Source organism: Oncorhynchus masou, chromosome 9 (assembly GCF_036934945.1).
Source record: "Oncorhynchus masou masou isolate Uvic2021 chromosome 9, UVic_Omas_1.1, whole genome shotgun sequence".
Classification (NCBI taxonomy): domain Eukaryota; kingdom Metazoa; phylum Chordata; class Actinopteri; order Salmoniformes; family Salmonidae; genus Oncorhynchus; species Oncorhynchus masou.
Genome location: NC_088220.1, coordinates 4,455,737 through 4,477,054, shown reverse-complemented (window position 1 = coordinate 4,477,054; position 21,318 = coordinate 4,455,737). Strand labels below are relative to the sequence as shown.

General features: G+C 43.5%; 1 protein-coding gene across 4 annotated transcripts in view; it reads right to left on the bottom strand.

Annotated features, from left to right (window-relative positions):
* The window catches only part of LOC135545439 (RING finger protein 44-like), a 53,236-nt gene extending 32,862 nt beyond the window's left edge, over positions 1 to 20,374 (bottom strand). The window contains exons 1-5 of one of the 4 annotated variants that reach the window (XM_064973053.1): positions 20,065 to 20,374; positions 19,485 to 19,535; positions 3,702 to 3,886; positions 1,872 to 2,103; positions 1,412 to 1,579 (exon numbers count right to left, since the gene is read on the bottom strand). In XM_064973053.1, the coding sequence (XP_064829125.1) occupies positions 1,412 to 1,579; positions 1,872 to 2,103; positions 3,702 to 3,808 (507 nt within the window). In that variant the 5' untranslated portion in view covers positions 3,809 to 3,886; positions 19,485 to 19,535; positions 20,065 to 20,374. Of the gene's footprint in view, positions 1 to 1,411; positions 1,580 to 1,871; positions 2,104 to 3,701; positions 3,887 to 11,324; positions 11,549 to 19,484; positions 19,536 to 20,064 lie in introns of those variants that run through there. The other 3 variants (XM_064973052.1, XM_064973055.1, XM_064973054.1) reach the window with 3 other exon arrangements.
* Positions 20,375 to 21,318: the final 944 nt, after the last annotated feature.

The following is a 21,318-nucleotide window of genomic DNA, read 5'->3' as shown; positions in this document are numbered from 1 at the left end:
GTGCGTAGGAAGAGGTGCGTCAACAGTGGGTATGGTGCGTCAACAGTGGGTATGGTGTGTCAACAGTGGGTATGGTGCGTAGGAAGAGGTGCGTCAACAGTGGGTATGGTGCGTTAACAGTGGGTATGGTGGGTCAACAGTGGGTATGGTGTGTCAACAGTGGGTATGGTGCGTCAACAGTGGGTATGGTGCGTCAACAGTGGGTATGGTGCGTCAACAGTGGGTATGGTGCGTCAACAGTGGGTATGGTGCGTCAACAGTGGGTATGGTGCGTCAACAGTGGGTATGGTGCGTCAACAGTGGGTATGGTGCGTCAACAGTGGGTATGGTGCGTCAACAGTGGGTATGGTGCGTCAACAGTGGGTATGGTGCGTCAACAGTGGGTATGGTGCGTCAACAGTGGGTATGGTGTGTCAACAGTGGGTATGGTGCGTAGGAAGAGGTGCGTCAACAGTGGGTATGGTGCGTTAACAGTGGGTATGGTGGGTCAACAGTGGGTATGGTGTGTCAACAGTGGGTATGGTGCGTCAACAGTGGGTATGGTGCGTCAACAGTGGGTATGGTGCGTCAACAGTGGGTATGGTGCGTCAACAGTGGGTATGGTGCGTCAACAGTGGGTATGGTGCGTCAACAGTGGGTATGGTGCGTCAACAGTGGGTATGGTGCGTCAACAGTGGGTATGGTGCGTCAACAGTGGGTATGGTGCGTCAACAGTGGGTATGGTGCGTCAACAGTGGGTATGGTGCGTCAACAGTGGGTATGGTGCGTCAACAGTGGGTATGGTGCGTCAACAGTGGGTATGGTGCGTCAACAGTGGGTATGGTGCGTCAACAGTGGGTATGGTGCGTCAACAGTGGGTATGGTGCGTCAACAGTGGGTATGGTGCGTCAACAGTGGGTATGGTGTGTCAACAGTGGGTATGGTGCGTAGGAAGAGGTGCGTCAACAGTGGGTATGGTACGTAGGAAGAGGTGTGTTAACAGTGGGTATGGTGCATAGGAAGAGGTGTGTTAACAGTGGGTATGGTGTGTTAACAGTGGGTATGGTGCGTAGGAAGAGGTGTGTTAACAGTGGGTATGGTGCGTCAACAGTGGGTATGGTGCGTAGGAAGAGGTGTGTTAACAGTGGGTATGGTGCGTAGGAAGAGGTGTGTTAACAGTGGGTATGGTGCGTCAACAGTGGGTATGGTGCGTAGGAAGAGGTGTGTTAACAGTGGGTATGGTGCGTAGGAAGAGGTGTGTTAACAGTGGGTATGGTGAGTAGGAAGAGGTGTGTTAACAGTGGGTATGGTGCGTAGGAAGAGGTGTGTTAACAGTGGGTATGGTGCGTAGGAAGAGGTGTGTTAACAGTGGGTATGGTGCGTTGCTGACATGGACATCACTGACAGTCCAGCTCTTCCTTTTCAAACTCACAGGAGGAGGAAGGCAGCAGAGCAGAGAGAGCTGTCCGCTGAACATTACCGAGCATGCTGGGAGCTGCTGACTGTTGCACCCTGGGAGAGGTTGCCCGGTGTGGATGGGGAAACCGTGTGTCGTCACCGTGGTAACAGTGTAAGAGATCGGAACGGATTCCTGGTGCATCTTGGTACAAGAGAGAAAACAGTAATTCAGACAATTAAAAAATATATATATATATATATATATATAATTTTGAAGACTGTTCTGCGTATCACATCGGTTCTTTCTCCAAAAACCTCACGGTCCCATAGAACCTAATGGACGGCATAAATACCCCCACATCCCGCCCTGATCCTAACCCAGCGTGAATTTCAAATTAGCTAGACTACAACATACACTGTGATAGTAATGAGGCCCATCCGGGACCTTTTTAATCTTCAGTCCCCCACTACTACAGCGGTGTGTACCTACGCACCTGGTCGTGTACATCCACCATGATGGGGGTCTGTTGATGCCGAGGTGGGTGTGCGGCAGGGTGGAGCATGCGTTGCGGGGCACTGGCGTGGCTGTACTGTCTGGCCTCATCTAAAAGAACCCGCTGATGTTGCTGGGAGAAGAGAGGGTGGTGGAAGTTCTCATCCTGGAGCGAGGAGTCGTGCAGTACGACCGGTCGGTCTCGACTCCCCCACTGTCGTGTCCCTGGCAGGCTGCAGGAACATCAAGGTAGCACATCCATGATACACCAGGCATACCATGCATTGTATGAAATTCTGTTTAGGGTATTCTTAGATTGCCTTTAAAAGTAATGTTGTTATGTTTTTTTACATGAAAAAAAAAACATTATGAACATTACAAGTTAGAGATGTTTAGTGGGGGAAAAAGTTTCCAAAACAGCTAGAATCCAAAAGGTCGCATTGTTCTTGTTCCGGAACCACAAGTAAGCATGAAACATCAAGAAGACCGTGGGTGGACAATGAACACGATCCGTTGAGGATGTACAGTTGAAGTCAGAACTTTACACACACCTGAGCCAAATATATTTAAAATCAATCTGGCCAAACAGTTCTATTTTTGTTTCATCAGACCAAAGGACAATTCTCAAAAAAGTACGATCTTTGTCCCCATGTGCAGTTGCAAACCATAGTCTGGCTTTTCTATGGTGGTTTTGGAGCAGTGGCTTCTTCCTTGCTGAGCGGCCTTTCAGGTTATGTCGATATAGGACTCTTTTTACTGTGGAGATAGATACTTTTGTACCCGTTTCCTCCAGCATCTTGTTGTTCTGGAACTGATTTGCACTTTCCGCACCAAAGTACATTCATCTCTAGGAGACAGAGCGCGTCTCCTTCCTGAGAGGTATGATGGCTGCGTGGTCCCATGGTGTTTATACTTGCGTACTATTGTTTGTACAGATGAACGTGGTACCTTCAGGCATTTGGAAATTTCTCCCAAGGATGAACCAGACTTGTAGAGGTCTAAAGTTTGTTATCTGAGGTCTTGGCTGATTTCTTTAGATTTTCCCATGATGTCAAGCAAAGAGGCACTGAGTTTGAAGGTAGGTTTTGAAATACATCCACAGGTACACCTCCAATTGACTCAAATGATGTCAATTAGCCCATCAGAAGCTTCTAAAGCAATGACATAATTTTCTGGAATTTTCCAAGCTGTTTTAAAGGCACAGTCAACTTAGTGTATGTAAACCTTTGACCCACTGGAATTGTGATACAATGAATTATAAATTAAATAATCTGTCTGTAAACAATTGTTGGAAAAATTACTTGTGTCATGCACAAAGTAGATGTCCTAACTGACCAAAACTATAGTTTGTTAACAAGAAATTTGTGGAGTGGTTGAAAAACAAGTTTTCATGACTCCAACCTAAGTGTCTGTAAACTTCCGACTTCAACTGTCTTAAGACAATTGTCATTCTTTTTTTATTCAAAATACTTTTTTTTTTTTAAACTTTAATTGTGCTATTCTTCAGTTCATGTAAACTGGGAAAATAGTGTATCAAATACATTCAAATAAGCGCATTTGGTTCTTGGGCATTTGGTTCTTGAATACAGCACAAATGATTCCAAAACCGTACAGTAGACCAGAACACACTATACAGGATATACACTATACTATACTATACAGGAAACCTCAGGATGGAATGCCCGTCAACGCATGATGACAGTTGATTAAACAAAAAAGGGCTCCGCTTCCCAAAATGGCAACCTATTCCCTTTATAGTGCACTACTTTTGACCAGGGCCTATAGGGTGCCATTTGGAACACATCCAAGTACTGAAAGGAGTACTATTCACCTTCTCCTGAGGTGCACTGGGGTGTTGCAGGGCTCTCCTAGGAACCTCCTCTGGTTCACGGGGGCTGTCGGTGGCCGCCTAGTCACTGCTATTTCCCATGGTCGCATTGGTGACGTCGTGGGGACCGACGAAAAGGAGAGCAGGGGTGCTGGAGGCACTTGTGGCGTTTAACCTCTGTCTTTACCCTGGAAATGAAACACCATTAAAACTACTTAACCACACTTCACTAGCACCATTCTCCCTATATAATACACTACCCTACAGGCCCTGGTCAAAAGTTATTGTTGTCTATCAACAATGACAAGCCAGACGGGTCTGACAATCTAGATGCAATATTACTGAGGATAATAGCGGACAATATTCCCACTCCTATTTGCCACATCTTACATTTAAGCCTACTAGAAAGTGTGTGCTCTCAGGCCCGGAGGGAAGCTAAAGTCATTCCACTACCTAAGAATAGTTAAGCTCTCTTTACTGGCTCAAATAGCTGACCAATCAGCCTGTTACTAACCCTTAGAAAACTTCTGGGATTTTTTTTTGGACCATATACAAGGACATGAAACAAGCACAGCACTTACACAAATGACTGACGATTGGCTGAGAGAAATTGATAATAAATTGATTGTGGGGGATGTTTTGTTAGACTTCAGTGCAGCTTTTGATATTATCGATCATAATCTGCTGCTGGAAAAACTTGTGTTTTATGGCTTTATACCCCCTGCTACAATGTGGATAAAGAGTTACCTGTAACAGAGCACAGACGGTGTTCTTTAGCGGCATCATATCAAATATAATCCAGTTATAAATCAGGAGTTCCCCAGGGTAGCTGTTTAGGCCCCTTGCTTTTTTTTTTTTACTAACAACATGCCACTGACTTAGTAAAGATAAAGAATGACCTGTAACAGAACACAGAGGGTGTTCTTTAATGGAAGCCTCTACAACATAATCCAGCTGGAATCAGGAATTCCCCAGGGTAGCTGTCTAGGCCCCTTACTTTTTTCAATCTTTACTAACGACATGCCACTAGCCAATGTGTCTATGTTAGCGGATGACTCAACACTATACACGTCAGCTACTACAGCGACTGAAATGACTGCAACACTTAACAAAGAGCTGCAGTTAGTTTCAGAGTGGGTGGCAAGGAATTAGTTAGCTCTAAATATTTCTAAAACTAAATGCATTGTATTTGGAACAAAAAACACTCACTAAACCTCAACTAAATATTGTAATAAATAATGTGGAAAATTGAGCAAGTTGAGGTGACTAAACTGCTTGGTGTAACCCTGGATTGTAAACGGTCATGGTCAAAACATATTGATACAACAGTAGCTAAGATGGGGAGAAGTCTGTCCATAATAAAGAGATGCTCTGCCTAATTAACAACACTGTCAACAAGGCAGGTCCTACAGGCCCTAGTTTTGTTGCACCTTGACTACTGTTCTGTCGTGTGGTCCGGTGCCACAAAAGAGGACTTAGGAAAATTGCATTTGGCTCAGAACAGGGAAGCACAGAGAGCTAATATTAATAATATGCATGTCAATCTCTCCTGGCTGAAAGTGGAGGAGAGATTGACTTCATCACTACTTGTATTTATTAGAGGTATTGACATTAATGCACCGAGCTGTCTGTTTAAACTACTGGCACACAGCTCGGACACCCATGCATAACCCCCAAGACATGCCACCAGAGGTCTCTTCACTGTCCTTAAGCAGACTATGGGAGGCACACAGTACTACATAGAGCCATGACTACATGGAACTCTATTCCACATCAAGTAACTGATGCAAGCAGTAAAATTAGATTTAAAAAAAACAGATAAAAACACACCTTATGAAACAGTGGGGACTGTGAAGCAACACAAACATTGGCAGACACATGCGTACACACACATACGATAACACACGCATTATACATAGACATGGATTTAGTACTGTAGATATATGGTAGTGGTGGAGTACGGGGCCCGAGGGCACACAGTGTGTTGTGAAATCTGTGAATGTTTCTTAAAATGTTTTAAAATTGTATAAACTACCTTAATTTTGCTGGACCCCGGGAAGAGTAGCTGCTGCTTTGTCAGGAACTAATGGGGATCCATAATAAATACAAATACTAGCCTGGATATTCAAAACTGAGGTTGATTTGAAATGTATTAACGTATTACACTATACATTCGAAAAGTATTCAGAACTCTTGACTTTTTACACTTTGTTACATTACAGCCTTATTCTAAAATTGATTGAATTTATTTATACACAACATACACCATGATGACAAAGCAAACATTTTTGCAAATGTATATCAAAAAAATATATATACTGAAATATCACATTTAAATAAGTATTCAGACCCTTTACTCAGTACTTTGTTGAAGCACCTTTGGCAGCGATAACAGCCTCCAGTCTTCTTGGGTATGATGCCACAAGCTTGGCACACCTGTATTTGGGGAGATTCTCCCATTCTTCTCTGCAGGTCCTCTCAAGTGCAGTCAGGATGTATGGGGAGCGTCGCTGCACAGCTATTTTCAGGTCTCTCCAGAGATGTTCTTTGCTCTGGTCATCTTTCCCATGAATAGTCTCCCAGTCCCTGCCACTGAAAAATATCCCCATAGAATGCTGCTACCACCATTCTACACCGTAGGGAAGGTGCCAGGTTTCCTCCTGACGTGACGCTTGGCATTCAGGCTAAAGAGTTCAATCTTGGTTTCATCAGACCAGAGAATTGTGTTTCTCATGGTCAGAGTCCTTTAGGTGCCTTTTGGCAAATTCCAAGCGGGCTGTCATGTGCCTTTCACTAAGGAGTGGCTTCTGTCTGGTCACTCGACCATAAACGAATGATTGGTGGAGTGCTAAAGAGATGGGAGAACCTTCCAGAAGGACAACCATCTCCACAGAGGAACTCTGGAGCTCTGTCAGAGTGACCATTGGGTTCTTAGTCACCTCCCTGACCAAGGCCCTTATCCCCCGATTGCTCAGTTTGGCCGGGCGACAAGCTCTAGGAAGTGTCTTGGTGGTTCCAAACTTCTTCTTTTTACGAATGATGGAGGCCACTGTGTTCTAAGGGACCTTCAATGCTGCAGAAATGTTTTGGTACCCTTCCCCAGATCTGTGCCGACACAATCCGGTCTCGGAACGCTACGGACAATTCCTTCAACCTCACGGCTTGGTTTTTGCTCTGACATGCACTGTCGACTTTAGGAACTAATAAAGACAAGTGTGTGTCTTTCCAAATCATGACCAATCATTTGAATTTAGCACAGGTGGACTCCAAGTTCTGGAAACATCAAGGATGATCAATGGAAACCGGTTGCACTTGAGCTCAATTTTGAGTCGCATAGCAAAGGGTTTGAATAATTATTTACATAAGTAATCTGTTTCTTTTTTAATACAATTGCAAAACAAAAATCTAAATACCTTTTCGCTTTGTCATAATGGGTATTGTGTGACTAAAGAATTTTGATTTCCTCCATTTTAGAATAGCGCTGTAATGTAACGAATTGTGGAAAAGGGGAAGGGGTCTGAATACGGGTAGCCTAGTGGTTAGAGCGTTGAATTAGTAACCGAAAGGTAACTGACAGGTGTATAAAATCGAGCACACAACCACGCAATCTCCATAGACAAACATTGGCAGTAGAATGGCCTTACTGAAGAGCTCAGTGACTTTCAAAGTGGCACCGTCATGGGTTGCCACCTATTCAACAGTCAGTTCGTCAAATTTCTCCCCTGCTAGACCGGCCCGGTCAACTGTAAGTGCTGTTATTGTGAAGTGGAAACGTATAGGAGCAACAACGGACCGCTGAGTGCTGAAGCACAAATAATCATCTGTCCTCAGTTGCAACACTCACTACCGAGCTCCAAAAGGCCTCTGGAAGCAATGTCAGCACAATAACTGTTTGTTGGGAGCTTCCTTAAATGGGTTTCCATGGCTGAGCAGGTCGCACACAAGCAAGCCTATGATCCCCATGCCAAGCGTCGGCTGGAGTGTTTTAAAGCTCGCCGCCATTGGAATCGCCTTCTCTGGAGTGATGAATCACGCTTCACCATCTGGCAGTCCGACGGACGAATCTGGATTTGGAATAGTGCTAACTGTAAAGTTTGGTGGAGGAATAACGGTCTGGAGCGGTTTTTCATGGTTTGAGCTAGGCCCCTTAGTTACAGTGAAAGGAAATCCTAACGCTATAGCATACAATGACATTCTAGATTATTCTGTGCTTCCAACTTTGTGGCAACAGTTTGGGGATAGGCCCTTTCCTGTTTCAGAATAACAATGCCCCCCGTGCACAAAGCGAAGTACATACAGAAACGGTTTGTCAAAATCAGTGTGGAAGAACATGACTGGACTGCACAGATCCCTGACCTCAACTCCATTGAACACCTTTGAGATTAATTGGAATGCTGACTGCGAGCCAGGCCTCATCGCCCAACATCAGTGGTCGACCTCACTAATGTTTGTGGCTGAATGGAAGCAAGTCCCCACGGCAATGTTTCAACATCTAGTGGAAAGCCTTCCCAGAAGAGTGGAGGCTGTTATAGCAGCAATGTTCCATCATCTAGTGGAAAGCCTTCCCAGAAGAGTCGAGGCTGTTATAGCAGCAATGTTCCTACATCTAGTGGAAAGCCTTCCCAGAAGAGTGGAGGCTGTTATAGCAGCAATGTTCCAACACCTAGCGGAAAGCCTTCCCAGAAGAGTGGAGGCTGTTATAGCAGCAATGTTTCAACATCTAGTGGAAAGCCTTCCCAGAAGAGTGGAGGCTGTTATCTCAACAAAAGGGGGTGGCCCAAATCTATATTAATGCCTATGATTTTGGAATGAGATGTTCGACGAGCAGGTGTCCACATACTTTTGGTTCATGTAGCGTATATACATATATGACATATATCAAATGATTTCTGGGTAACAATTAAGTACCTTACTGTAATATAAACAGTGGATATAGAAAGTCACCACCCCCCTTTCAATATGTTCACCTTTTGTTGCTTTACAGCCTAAAATGAAAACGCATCAAATCTGACTTTTTCCACCTTTATTTATTTTATTTATTATACTTAAAACAGTAAAATACCCTATATGTATAAGTGGACCCCCCCCCCCCCCTCTGTTCAAGCTCAGTCAAAATTGAATGGCGACCACTCATGGACTGCACTCGAGTCATTCCACAGATTCTCAAATGGGATTTAGGTCAGGGCCTAAATCCCATTGATTTATTGTCATGTTGAAACGTGAACCATCTTCAACTTCCTGGTAGAGGGCTGCAGGTTCTCCTCAAGAATCTGTTTTTTCCCCCCACTGTCCATTTTCCCTTCTATCCTGACAAGCGTTCCAGTCCCTGTTGAAGAGAAACACCCTCACAACAGGATGCTGCCCCCGCCGTGCTTTACTGCAGGCGTGGCGCCCTTCGCTGCAGGGGTGGCGCCCTTCGCTGCAGGGGTGGCGCCCTTCGCTGCAGGGGTGGCGCCCTTCGCTGCAGGGGTGGCATTCTTTGGGTAGAAAGATGTATTGGGTTTTCACCAGACATATCGTTTTGCATTCAGGCCAAAAAGTTCAACTTTGGTCTCGTCTGACCACAGCACCTGTTGCCACTTGGCCTCGGGAATCTACAATGTGCTAGTTGGCAAAGCTTCAAACGAGACTTGATGTTGGTTTTTTTGAGGAGTGTTTATTTTCCTGTTCTTGCCACCCTCCCATAGAGGCCAGATTTGTGGAGCGCTTGTGATATTGCGGTCACATGCACACATTGACCAGTCTTTTGCCCTAAAGGCCTGAAACTCTTTCAGTCACCATTGTCTTCTTGGTAGCCTCTCTGATCAGTCTCCTCCTTACCCGGTCATCCAGTTGTGGAGGGATTGCCTGATCTATACAGGGTCTGGGTGGTGCTATACGCCTTCCACTTATTAATAATGGTCATAACTGTGCGCCGAGGGACAAAGCCTTTAAAGTCTTTTAATATCCAGCCCCTGACTAGTGCCTCTTCCACAACTTTGTCCTCTATGAACAGCAGCTTTTATTCTTAACTAATCAAAGTCACTACAAGTGATCACAGACGGAAGCCAATTAGCTTGATTTGTGATCTGGAAGGTTGTTGGTTATACCTCAGCATGTTTGCACATTTTTTTTCGCTTTTAGTTTTCAGAGTAAAAAATAATAATAATAACTGATTTAAAAAAAAAATCCCCACTTGGGATATTGTGGGTCACTTTGTGTAAATAAAGCCGTAAAAAGTGAGATTGTATGCGTTTTCCTTTCAGGCTGTAAAGCAACAAAAAGTGAACATTTTGAAAGAGGGTGGTGACTTTCTATACCGACTGAATATCTTACTGCATTATATCAACTCGTTTCTGGGTAACAATTTAGGACCTTACTGTAATACATTTTTTAAATGGGCAAAAATAGTTTAAGCAAACAACTATTTCAAACAACTATTTCTCAACAAGAATTTTGCTAGGACTGTCTGGGAGTGGTCTGAGTGGGGAGGGGTAAAACTGAACACTAGCTGTTATTGGCAGAGAGGTTTGGAACTCTTTGTTATTGGTCTAATTTACTGCATGGTGATGTCACCATGGAAAGCAGAAACTCAGGCGCATCCAAACCTGCAACTATCTGGATATATAACACTTGTCACACTTTTACAGTGTTAAGTTTCATCATCTGTTGTACAATATGAGATAAAACACGGGGGAAAAATGGATTTTGACTGCACTAGGCCTTTAACTTAAGATGTAATTAACTTTCTATCAGACTGAAAAAGAATTCTGTACTAACTAAGTCGCTCTGGATAAAAGCATCTGCTATTTACAAACGTATAGCTAACTTGCGAGACGTGCAAGTTGCAATGCATTTATCGTCCAGTTGAATACGAGTTTGTTAACTGAATTGCCTAGTTAAGTAAAAGGTAAACATTTTTTTTCAAAATGTTAATGACACAGGCAGCCCATTCTGATATTTCTTCCACTGAATGGTCCTTTGACCAAGTCCGACTTTTTCACACCAGATCTTTTTCAGAGCTGATACGATTAGTCAAAAGACCAATTAGTAACAAAAAAGTAATTGGACTGTCGGTATAAAACGCAGCCAAAGAAATGTTGGACTATTTGACATCATCAGTTTGTAAATAGGGGGCGCTGTATCTAACTGAAACAAAAACAAGGAAAGCCATGTGCTCAGAGAGAAACAAAGCAACAACAAAGGACGAGGAGTTAGCTTGCTAAATAAGTAGCAATAATAGATTTGTTTCACACTTCAACAAGACAGGCATGCAACGATAAAGCATTTAACGTTACACTTCTATTTTAGTTTCAAGTTGCATTGCTGATATTCCATGATGCTAACGCATTTAGCCTCAAAAAGCACAAAGGCATTGCTTGCAATGGACACAGGAGCTAGCTAGCCGTTATAAGCCAAGGAGGTAGCCATCCACCGTCAACCACAGTTTTACAGTGTGCAACACATGCACTAAATAATCTCAAGCTTTTCAATTCATATTTCACGAATATCCAAGCTATCATCAATAGCTAAATGCATAAAAGGAACACATGATTAGCGAGCTAGGTAACTGTAGCCAGGTTAGCTAATCATGTTTTCCTTTTCGCTAACTGAGCATGCAGAACTAGCTAGACATCTTTAGCTTACTTGCTTTAGTCTCAAATCGAAAGACGAGGGATGCTCGACCTGAGGTTATGTTAGCTATGAGATGGGGAGTGCAAATGCAGAGTCGTTTTCAAGTTTGACAGGTGCCCTTGGTGTCTGACGTTTCAGCTGCGACGACAAAAGGGCAGATAGATCTCTTTAGCTTAGCGAGCTGCCTCCTGGTTAACATTGGCTGTGTTGTTATGCTAGTAGATGTAGGCTATTTGCATAGTCCATCCATCATTCTAAAGAAATAAAATATATCAAATAATATATATATATAAATAAAATAGCAAATGTTATATATATATAATATATAGAAACATTTTTTATTTATACATATAAACTAGAATAAAACTACTTAGTTTAGAATTATTAATTTCCGATAAATGTATTGGTAACATTCAATAAGAAAAGGTTGTAGTTAGTTGTTTTTGATGAAGCCACACCTCTCTCCTGCGCTAGTGTTAAAAACACCAAATCACAAACAGACGTGCCTGAAACCAATTATTCTTTATATCTACATACATCCTGTGAGGATCTGAATCCGTGATCATAAATACAATAAAATCAAGAAACCATACAGACCCGACACAGATACAGCTTTGATGCTGAACAGATTAAGCAACTCAACCAAGCACAGCTTGTAAAAAGGACTAGAACCAGCGTTGTCAAACTCATTTTGCCCCTGTAAGCATTTGGTCTTCTAGAGGCCTGGAGGACTGCACTGAATGTCCTCTATCCATTGTTTTGGGAATTTACCATGCTCCCTGACTGTCTAGCTTCCATTTTGGTGTCCTAATATCCTAGTATCCTAATACAAATATGCATATGTTGGTCACAGGTACCTTAAAAAAAAAAATGGGCCTCAGGATTGAGTCACCGTATTTTTGTGCACTCAAATTGCCATCAATGAAATGCAAGTGTTCGTTGTCCGTAGCTTATGCCTGCCTGCCCGCCCATTACATAACCTCATCACCACCATGGGGCATTCTGTTCATAACATTGACATCAGCAAACCACTCGCTCACATGATCTGTGGTTGTGAAGCAGGTTGGACGTACTGCCAAGTTCTCTAAAACAATGAAGGTGGCTTATGGTAGAGAAATTACAATTAAATTATCTGGCAACAGTTCTGGTGGACATTCACACTCAAAACTTGAGGCATCTGAAAAATCTGAAACATTCTGTCCAAAAATGATGCAAAAAAATTAATCCATGCTTTTGTTACTTCTAGGTTAGACTACTGCAATGCTCTAGTTTCCGGCTACCCGGATAAAGCACTAAATACACTTCAGTTAGTGCTAAATACGGCTGCTAGAATCCTGACAAGAACCCCAAAATATTTGATCATATTACTCCAGTGCGAGCCTCCCTACACTGGCTTCCTGTCAAAGCAAGGGCTGATTTCAAGGTTTTACTGCTAACCTACAAAGCATTACATGGGCTTGCTCCTACCTATCTCTCTGATTTGGTCCTGCCGTACATACCTACACGTACGCTACGGTCACAAGACGCAGGCCTCCTAATTGTCCCTAGAATTTCTAAGCAAACAGCTGGAGGCAAGGCTTTCTCCTATAGAGCTCCATTTTTATGGAATGGTCTGCCTACCCATGTCAGAGACGCAAACTCGGTCTCAACCTTTAAGTCTTTACTGAAGACTCATCTCTTCAGTGGGTCATATGATTGAGTGTAGTCTGGCCCAGGAGTGGTAAGGTGAACGGAAAGGCTCTGGAGCAACGAACTGCCCTTGCTGTCTCTGCCTAGCCGGTTCCCCTCTTTCCACTGGGATTCTCTGCCTCTAACCCTATTACAGGGGCTGAGTCACTGGCTTACTGGTGCTCTTTCATACCGTTCCTAGGAGGGTTGCGTCACTTGAGTGGGTTGATTCACTGATGTGATCTTCCTGTCTGGGGTTGGCGCCCCCCCTTGGGTTGTGCCGTGGCGGAGATCTTTGTGGGCTATAATCGGCCTTGTTCAGGATGGTAAGTTGGTGGTTGAAGATATCCCTCTAGTGGTGTGGGGGCTGTGCTTTGGCAAAGTGGGTGGGGTTATATCCTTCCTGTTTAGCCCTGTGGGGGTATCATCGGATGGGGCCACAATGTCTCCTGACCCCTCTTGTCTCAGCCTCCAGTATTTATGCTGCAGTAGTTTGTGTCGGGGCTAGGGTCAGTTTGTTATATCTGGAGTACTTCTCCTGTCTTATCCGGTGTCCTGTGTGAATTTAGATATGCTCTCCCTAATTCTCTCTTTCTTTCTCTCTCTTGGAGGACCTGAGCCCTAGGACCATGCCTCAGGACTACCTGACATGATGACTCCTTGCTGTCCCCTCCTTGCTGTCCCCAGTCCACCTGGCCATGCTGCTGCTCCTGCTCAACTGTTCTGCCTACGGCTATGGAATCCTGACCTGTTCACCGGACGTGCTACCTGTCCCAGACCTATTATTTGACCATGCTGGTCATTTATGAACATTTGAACATCTTGGCCATGTTCTGTTATAATCTCCACCCGGCACAGCCAGAAAAGGACTGGCCACCCCTCATAGCCTGGTTCCTCTCTAGGTTTCTTCCTAGGTTTTGGCCTTTCTAGGGAGTTTTTCCTAACCACCGTGCTTCTACACCTGCATTGCTTGTTGTTTGGGGTTTTAGGCTGGGTTTCTGTACAGCACTTTGAGATATCAGCTGATGTACGAAGGGCTATATAAATACATTTGATTTGATCTGTGGCATTGTGTTGTGTGACAAAACTGCACATTTTAGTGGCATTTTGTCCCAGCACAAGGTGCACCTGTGTAATGATCATACTGTTCAATCTGATTCTTGATATGCCACACCTGTCAAGTGTCCGTTTGGTGCCTAATGAATACCACTCAATAGTCTAGAGGTAGCATGTAACCATAGCCGCAGGAAGTCTGAAAAACCTGAATATAAACACTTTTTTTTTTAAGTAGTGCAGTGGGTATTTAGTAATCAGACCAATATAGCCTCCCCATGTTAGTTAGTCATGTTGGCACAGCCTGCTAGGTTAGTCATGTTAGCACAGCCTGCTAGGGTTAGTCATGTTAGCACACCCTGTTAGGGTTAGTCATATTGGCACAGCCTGCTAGGTTAGTCATGTTGGTACAGCCTGCTAGTAGGTTAGTCATGTTGGCACAGCCTGCTAGTAGGTTAGTCATGTTGGCACAGCCTGCTAGTAGGTTAGTCATGTTAGCACAGCCTGCTAGGGTTAGTCATGTTAGTGTAACAGTATAATTTTAAACCGTCCCCTCGCCCATACCTGGGCGCGAACCAGGGACCTTCTGCACACATCAACAACAGTCACCCTCGAAGCGTCGTTACCCATCGCTCCACAAAAGCCGCGGCCCTTGCAGAGCAAGGGGAACTACTACTTCAAGGTCTCAGAGCAAGTGACGTCACCGATTGAAACGCTATTTAGCGCACACCGCTAACTAAGCTAGCCGTTTCACATCCGTTACATTAGCACAGCCTGCTAGGGTTAGTCATGTTAGCACAGCCTGCTAGTAGGTTAGTCATGTTGGCACAGCCTGCTAGTAGATTAGTCATGTTGTCACAGCCTGCTAGTAGGTTAGTCATGTTGGCACAGCCTGCTAGTAGGTTAGTCATGTTGGCACAGCCTGCTAGGTTAGTCATGTTGGCACAGCCTGCTAGGGTTAGTCATGTTGGCACAGCCTGCTAGGGTTAGTCATGTTGGCACAGCCTGCTAGTAGGTTAGTCATGTTGGCACAGCCTGCTAGTAGGTTAGTCATGTTGGCACAGCCTGCTAGTAGATTAGTCATGTTGTCACAGCCTGCTAGTAGGTTAGTCATGTTGGCACAGCCTGCTAGTAGGTTAGTCATGTTGTCACAGCCTGCTAGTAGGTTAGTCATGTTGGCACAGCCTGCTAGTAGGTTAGTCATGTTGGCACAGCCTGCTAGGTTAGTCATGTTGGCACAGCCTGCTAGGGTTAGTCATGTTGGCACAGCCTGCTAGTAGGTTAGTCATGTTGGCACAGCCTGCTAGGTTAGTCATGTTGGCACAGCCTGCTAGGGTTAGTCATGTTGGCACAGCCTGCTAGGGTTAGTCATGTTGGCACACCCTGCTAGGGTTAGTCATGTTGGCACACCCTGCTAGGGTTAGTCATGTTAGCACAGCCTGCTAGGTTAGTCATGTTGGCACAGCCTGCTAGGTTAGTCATGTTGGCACGGCCTGTTAGGTTAGTCATGTTGGCACGGCCTGCTAGGTTAGTCATGTTAGCACGGCCTGCTAGGTTAGTCATGTTAGCACAGCCTGCTAGGTTAGTCATGTTAGCACAGCCTGCTAGGTTAGTCATGTTGGCACAGCCTGCTAGTAGGTTAGTCATGTTTGCACAGCCTGCTAGTAGGTTAGTCATGTTGGCACAGCCTGCTAGGGTTAGTCATGTTGGCACAGCCTGCTAGTAGGTTAGGCATGTTAGCACAGCCTGCTAGGGTTAGTCATGTTGGCACAGCCTGCTAGTAGGTTAGTCATGTTAGCACAGCCTGCTAGGGTTAGTCATGTTGGCACAGCCTGCTAGGGTTAGTCATGTTAGCACAGCCTGCTAGGTTAGTCATGTTAGCACAGCCTGCTAGGTTAGTCATGTTAGCACAGCCTGCTAGGGTTAGTCATGTTAGCACAGCCTGCTAGGGTTAGTCATGTTAGCACAGCCTGCTAGGTTAGTCATGTTAGCACAGCCTGCTAGGTTAGTCATGTTAGCACAGCCTGCTAGGGTTAGTGATGTTAGCACAGCCTGCTAGGGTTAGTCATGTTAGCACAGCCTGCTAGGGTTAGTCATGTTAGCACAGCCTGCTAGGGTTAGTCATGTTAGCACAGCCTGCTAGGGTTAGTCATGTTAGCACAGCCTGCTAGGTTAGTCATGTTAGCACAGCCTGCTAGGTTAGTCATGTTGGCACAGCCTGCTAGGTTAGTCATGTTGGCACAGCCTGCTAGTTAACATCAGGCTATGATGCTGCACATAACTAATCAATCACAAAAAGATCTGGACTTGAGAGAAGACTTGAAATAGACAAGATGGCGGCGTACACGTTGTTGGATTACTTCATGGAGCAAAAAAAAAGAATTTATTTTAACAGCATTTTTTTTTAAATTCAAACGGACCCCCTGTACCTGGATACAGACATGTTATGAGACTCCTGTTTCCACGAATCGAGGACGACGGTAGTGTCGCTGAAGCCAAGCTAAGGTTGGTCAAACATTTTACACCAAACAGTACCTATCCTGTTACTCCCAGTAATGGATACCAAAATAATATTTGGTTAAATCCCATGATCTGGTGTAACACTCTGTAGCTTAGACAGCTTAGAGCAATATCACTATAAGTCTATCACTTTTGCCCAGACAGAAGGCAAACAAAGATTAAAAAACAAAAAAAAACTGTCAGTTGCCGCCAACTGCTGGCGACTCTGCCTGTTGTTTCATGTCCCACATTTTATAGTCTCACGTGTGAACTAGTCACAACAAGGCAGATGGAACCTAAACCATATGGGAGAGGGGGAGGGTACACATACATTCTGCTTCAGACAACAATTCTACTGACAGATGACAACTTTCACTACATTTGTTAAAGGGGCAATCCAGGATTAATACATTATTATTTATTTATTTTACTTTAAAATGTGTGATATGGATGTTCTTGGCTCTATAGCTCTGTCTAGGAATATGAGAGTAGTTCAATTTATCCAGTCTCATCCCTCAACTGTATACCAGAACAAAAGGCGGGGTGTACGGTTTGTTGTTCGAATTTCAGATTGCCCCTCTGTCATTCTATGTACTTTCTACTAGTAACTCTCTCTATGGGATCTCAGCCAGTTACATCCTTCCCTCTAAACCAGACAGCCTTAGGGAACCAGTCTGTCATTTCCCTTCATGAACAGTAGAGAAACTGTCAGAAGGGGCCCTAAAAATGGTCAGAGACTCCAGCCACCCAAGTCATAGACTGTTCTCTCTGCTACCGCACGCCAAGCTGTACCGATGGACCAAGTCTGGAACCAACAGGAACCTAAAAACAGCTTCTCCCGCAAAGCCTCAAGATTGCTAAATAGTTAAAATATTTAACCAATAGCTACCCGGACTATCTGCATTGATCCTTTCAGCACTCTTTTGACTCATCACATACCGCTGCTGTTACGGTTTACTAATCTGTCCTGTTACCTAGTCACTTTATCTACCTCCAATGACCTCATAACCCCTGCACGTCGACTCGGTACTGGTACCCCGTTCATTTAGCCAACGTTATCGGTACTCGTTGAGTATTTATCCCTTGTGTTATTTCTCAGTTTGGGAAGGACCCATCAGGAAGCATTTCACTGTTAGTCAACACCTGTTTATAAAAGCATGTGACAAATAACATTTGATTTTGGTTTGTACTTGTCCCGTAACACTGACTACAAGAAGTTACATACAGTAACATTGATACACAATGTATTTTGTTTTTTCTCTCCAACATATACTTGTGCATGCATGCAGCACAACTGAGACAGTATGCTGGTTTATGACTCATAACCAAAATGACTTGACATGTAGCCTAGGCCTAGTAAAAAGTATATATTTTTATATACAGGAACGAATTTTCAAAAACATATAATAGGTGGCTAACGTTTGCTAGGTGGCTAACGTTTGCTAGGTGGCTAACGTTTGCTAGCACTAGGGGTTAAGATTATGGTTAGGGTTAGTAAAGGGGTAACTAAAAGGGTTAAGGTTAGGGGACCAGTTAACTAACATAAGTAGTTGCAAAGTTGCAAGAAAAAAAGTAGTAAGTAGTTGCTAATTAGCTAAAAATGATCAAATTGTCCGTGATAAGATTCGAACATGCAACCTTCGGGTTGCTCGACGTTTGCGTTACACGCCCGCCCATTCAGCCTTCTTTTACATTTGCCTTAAAAGTACCCTTATATTTTATGTAATCATACCAAAACGTAACATATCATACGAATTTGAGAGTCCCGGATTTAAATTAACTATGTTACGTCTATCATGAGACCAGTCTGAGACAACACTAAACACTGTTTATCCTATCCAACAGATAGCACTGTAGGCCATGTGTAGCCTAGTCTGTGGTTTCCTCACAAGTGATAGCATACAGTAATCTATATGTGACCCCACAGAGGACTCTGGCCTCTTAGCCAATTAGGAAACACATGCAACTCTGGAAGGCCAAATTAGGGCTTAATTGTCAGGAACGGGGCCTTGATTTGTTATAACACGACTTGTTATGGCTGTGGGTATGTAAAAAGTGTTTAAAAGTCTTGAGTATGGTTACACGCACACAATAATGATATATTTGTAGAAAGTCAGATTGATATAATAATTCAATTAAAACGTTAACATGCTTTGCGATTTCCAAAATAATGATGTTTCCATGGTTACATCTGAAATCAGGCGACCTGATGGATGCAGAAAATTTCAGAAAATCACCAATCAAAATAAACATTCTACCACAGCGACCATGTTATTCTGTGAACCATATTTGATTCTGAGTTCGGACATATTAAGTTGGTATGTGGAAAACTAGCTCTATACATTCAGTTTTTCCGAACTCACGACACTCGCACTAAAGAAAGCCCCATAGTGGAGGTGTCATGATACCCATAAAACTTAGCGGTCAAGCAGGGAAATAGTTCCAATCGTTTATTCACCATTTATTTTGCTTTAAAACTGCAAAAATGTTCTTTGCACCCCATGAACAAAAATGTGTCGAATTCCAAGAAATACCCTTTAAACCTGCTAAATTCCCTCCAACAAAATGTAAGTGAACAGTTTGTGTCATGAACAGTGCTTGTGCCCATAGAAATAGACCTGGCGTGTGCGCAGCGGGGCGCGGGATGTTCCCCAGAGCTGGATGCGAGGGGGTCAAGTGAAAAAGTTTGGGAACACCTGCTCTTGAAAGGCTTGCTCGGTTCAAGCACATGCGCAGATCAAACACACCCCTTGATCACAGTTTAGGGTGTTTACGTGTCCTTATAATTCGAAAGATTTAGAAAATCTGGTGTTTTAATCGGGGTATGCTAACTTCGATTTTGCTCTTGTGCGGATTAAGATAAACACAGTATGGTGTTTACATTACTATTATATAATCTCCCTACTGCCATAATCACTATCGATTTATTACTATACATGTAAAGGTACTCACGATAGAAGTCCTTGCACAGGATCGCTATCTGTGGAATAAAATGAAGTGGGCCTGTAACGGGAGACAGACAGTGCGAATTGCCTTAGACCAAAGAAAGAAATGGTGTCTTCCGAAGTCTATTGATCCAACACACATATTTTGCCTAGAAACATGACATCATGTATTATGTCTGAGCATCTTATCTGCACGTCAGCCCTGGCTGTCCGATTGCTTTACTGCAGAGAAAAACACTGCAATGTTGCAGACGGAAATATCCCTATAAAAAAGAGGAAGGAGACCAATGCATTCTTATTGGGATGTTCTAATCCTCTTTCAATAGACATAACACCTGTTCGTAAAATGGGAGATAGGAAACGGCCTCTATCCTTGCGCTATAGACCCTGTGCAGAATGTAAACATGACTCTCTCTCTCTCTCTCTCCCCTAGCGAGATACAAAACAAGGAGGGGCTCAAGGCAGTCTAGGGGAAAAGACAAACAGCGAAGCCCAACGCAGCCCCTGGAAAAACTGCAAAGCCAGCTAGCACGCAAACAGAAACAGAACACCTATGCAACTTGATAAATATAGTCCAACATTGTTACCTGATTTGTCAATTAGCAAGCATTTGATTTAATTATATTTCTCCTTGTAATTCTTCATATCTCGTTCATATTTTCGGTGCGGCATTATCGTCAGCTGTTCCAATGTGGAATATTCCGTGGATTTCACCACTATTGTAAAGAAAGGTACAAACATGATACCTAGTATTCCAAAACGCCTGAAACCAACATCCTACACGGGATTTCTGACAAGACGCCGCCAAATTGTAATCACAATATACTCCAGTTGATTGTACATGGCCGGTAGAAAACCCCGACACTTGTTTTGGGTTTGGCAGTAAACGTTTTACCCCCATTTGGGGGCATTTGAGAGAGCGCACTCCATCCTGTCAGCTTTACCGTAATAACAGTATGAGTGTGACCGTGAAATATATCCCCAATGTCATGTGTCGGCGGTCAAGATCACTTGTATATAAGTAGGTCATTGCCTCTAAAATCGAAGGGATTTTTACTTTATATTCCAATTTGTTTTAGTTTGTATCAATTCAAAATCACTATCATGCACACGATGGTCATTAGTATCCTTCCAAGACTGTTGTAGAACAGCCCTATAGTATTAAACTACACAACACAAACCCCAAAAGTACTACACTATGCACACCACTATAGTACTACACAACACACATCCCTATAGTACTACACTACACATATCCCTATAGTACAGTACACTACACACATCCCTATAGTACTACACTACACATATCCCTATAGTACTACACTACACACATCCCTATAGTACTACACTACACATATCCCTATAGTACAGTACACTACACACATCCCTATAGTACTACACTACACATATCCCTATAGTACTACACTACACACATCCCTATAGTACTACACTACACATATCCCTATAGTACTACACTACACTGCACACATCCCTATAGTACTATACTACACACATCCCAATAGTACTACACTAAACACATCCCTATAGTACTATACTACACACATCCCTATAGTACTACACTACACTACACACATCACTATAGTACACACATCCCTATAGTACTACACTACACACATTCCTATAGTACTATAGAGGCAGTAGATCTAGCTGGTCTGTCATAACATAATGGAGACAGTAGATATAGCTGGTCTGACATAATATAATAGAGACAGTAGATCTAGCTGGTCTGACATAATATAATAGAGACAGTAGATCTAGCTGGTCTGTCATAATATAATAGAGACAGTAGATCTAGCTGGTCTGTCATAATATATTAAAGA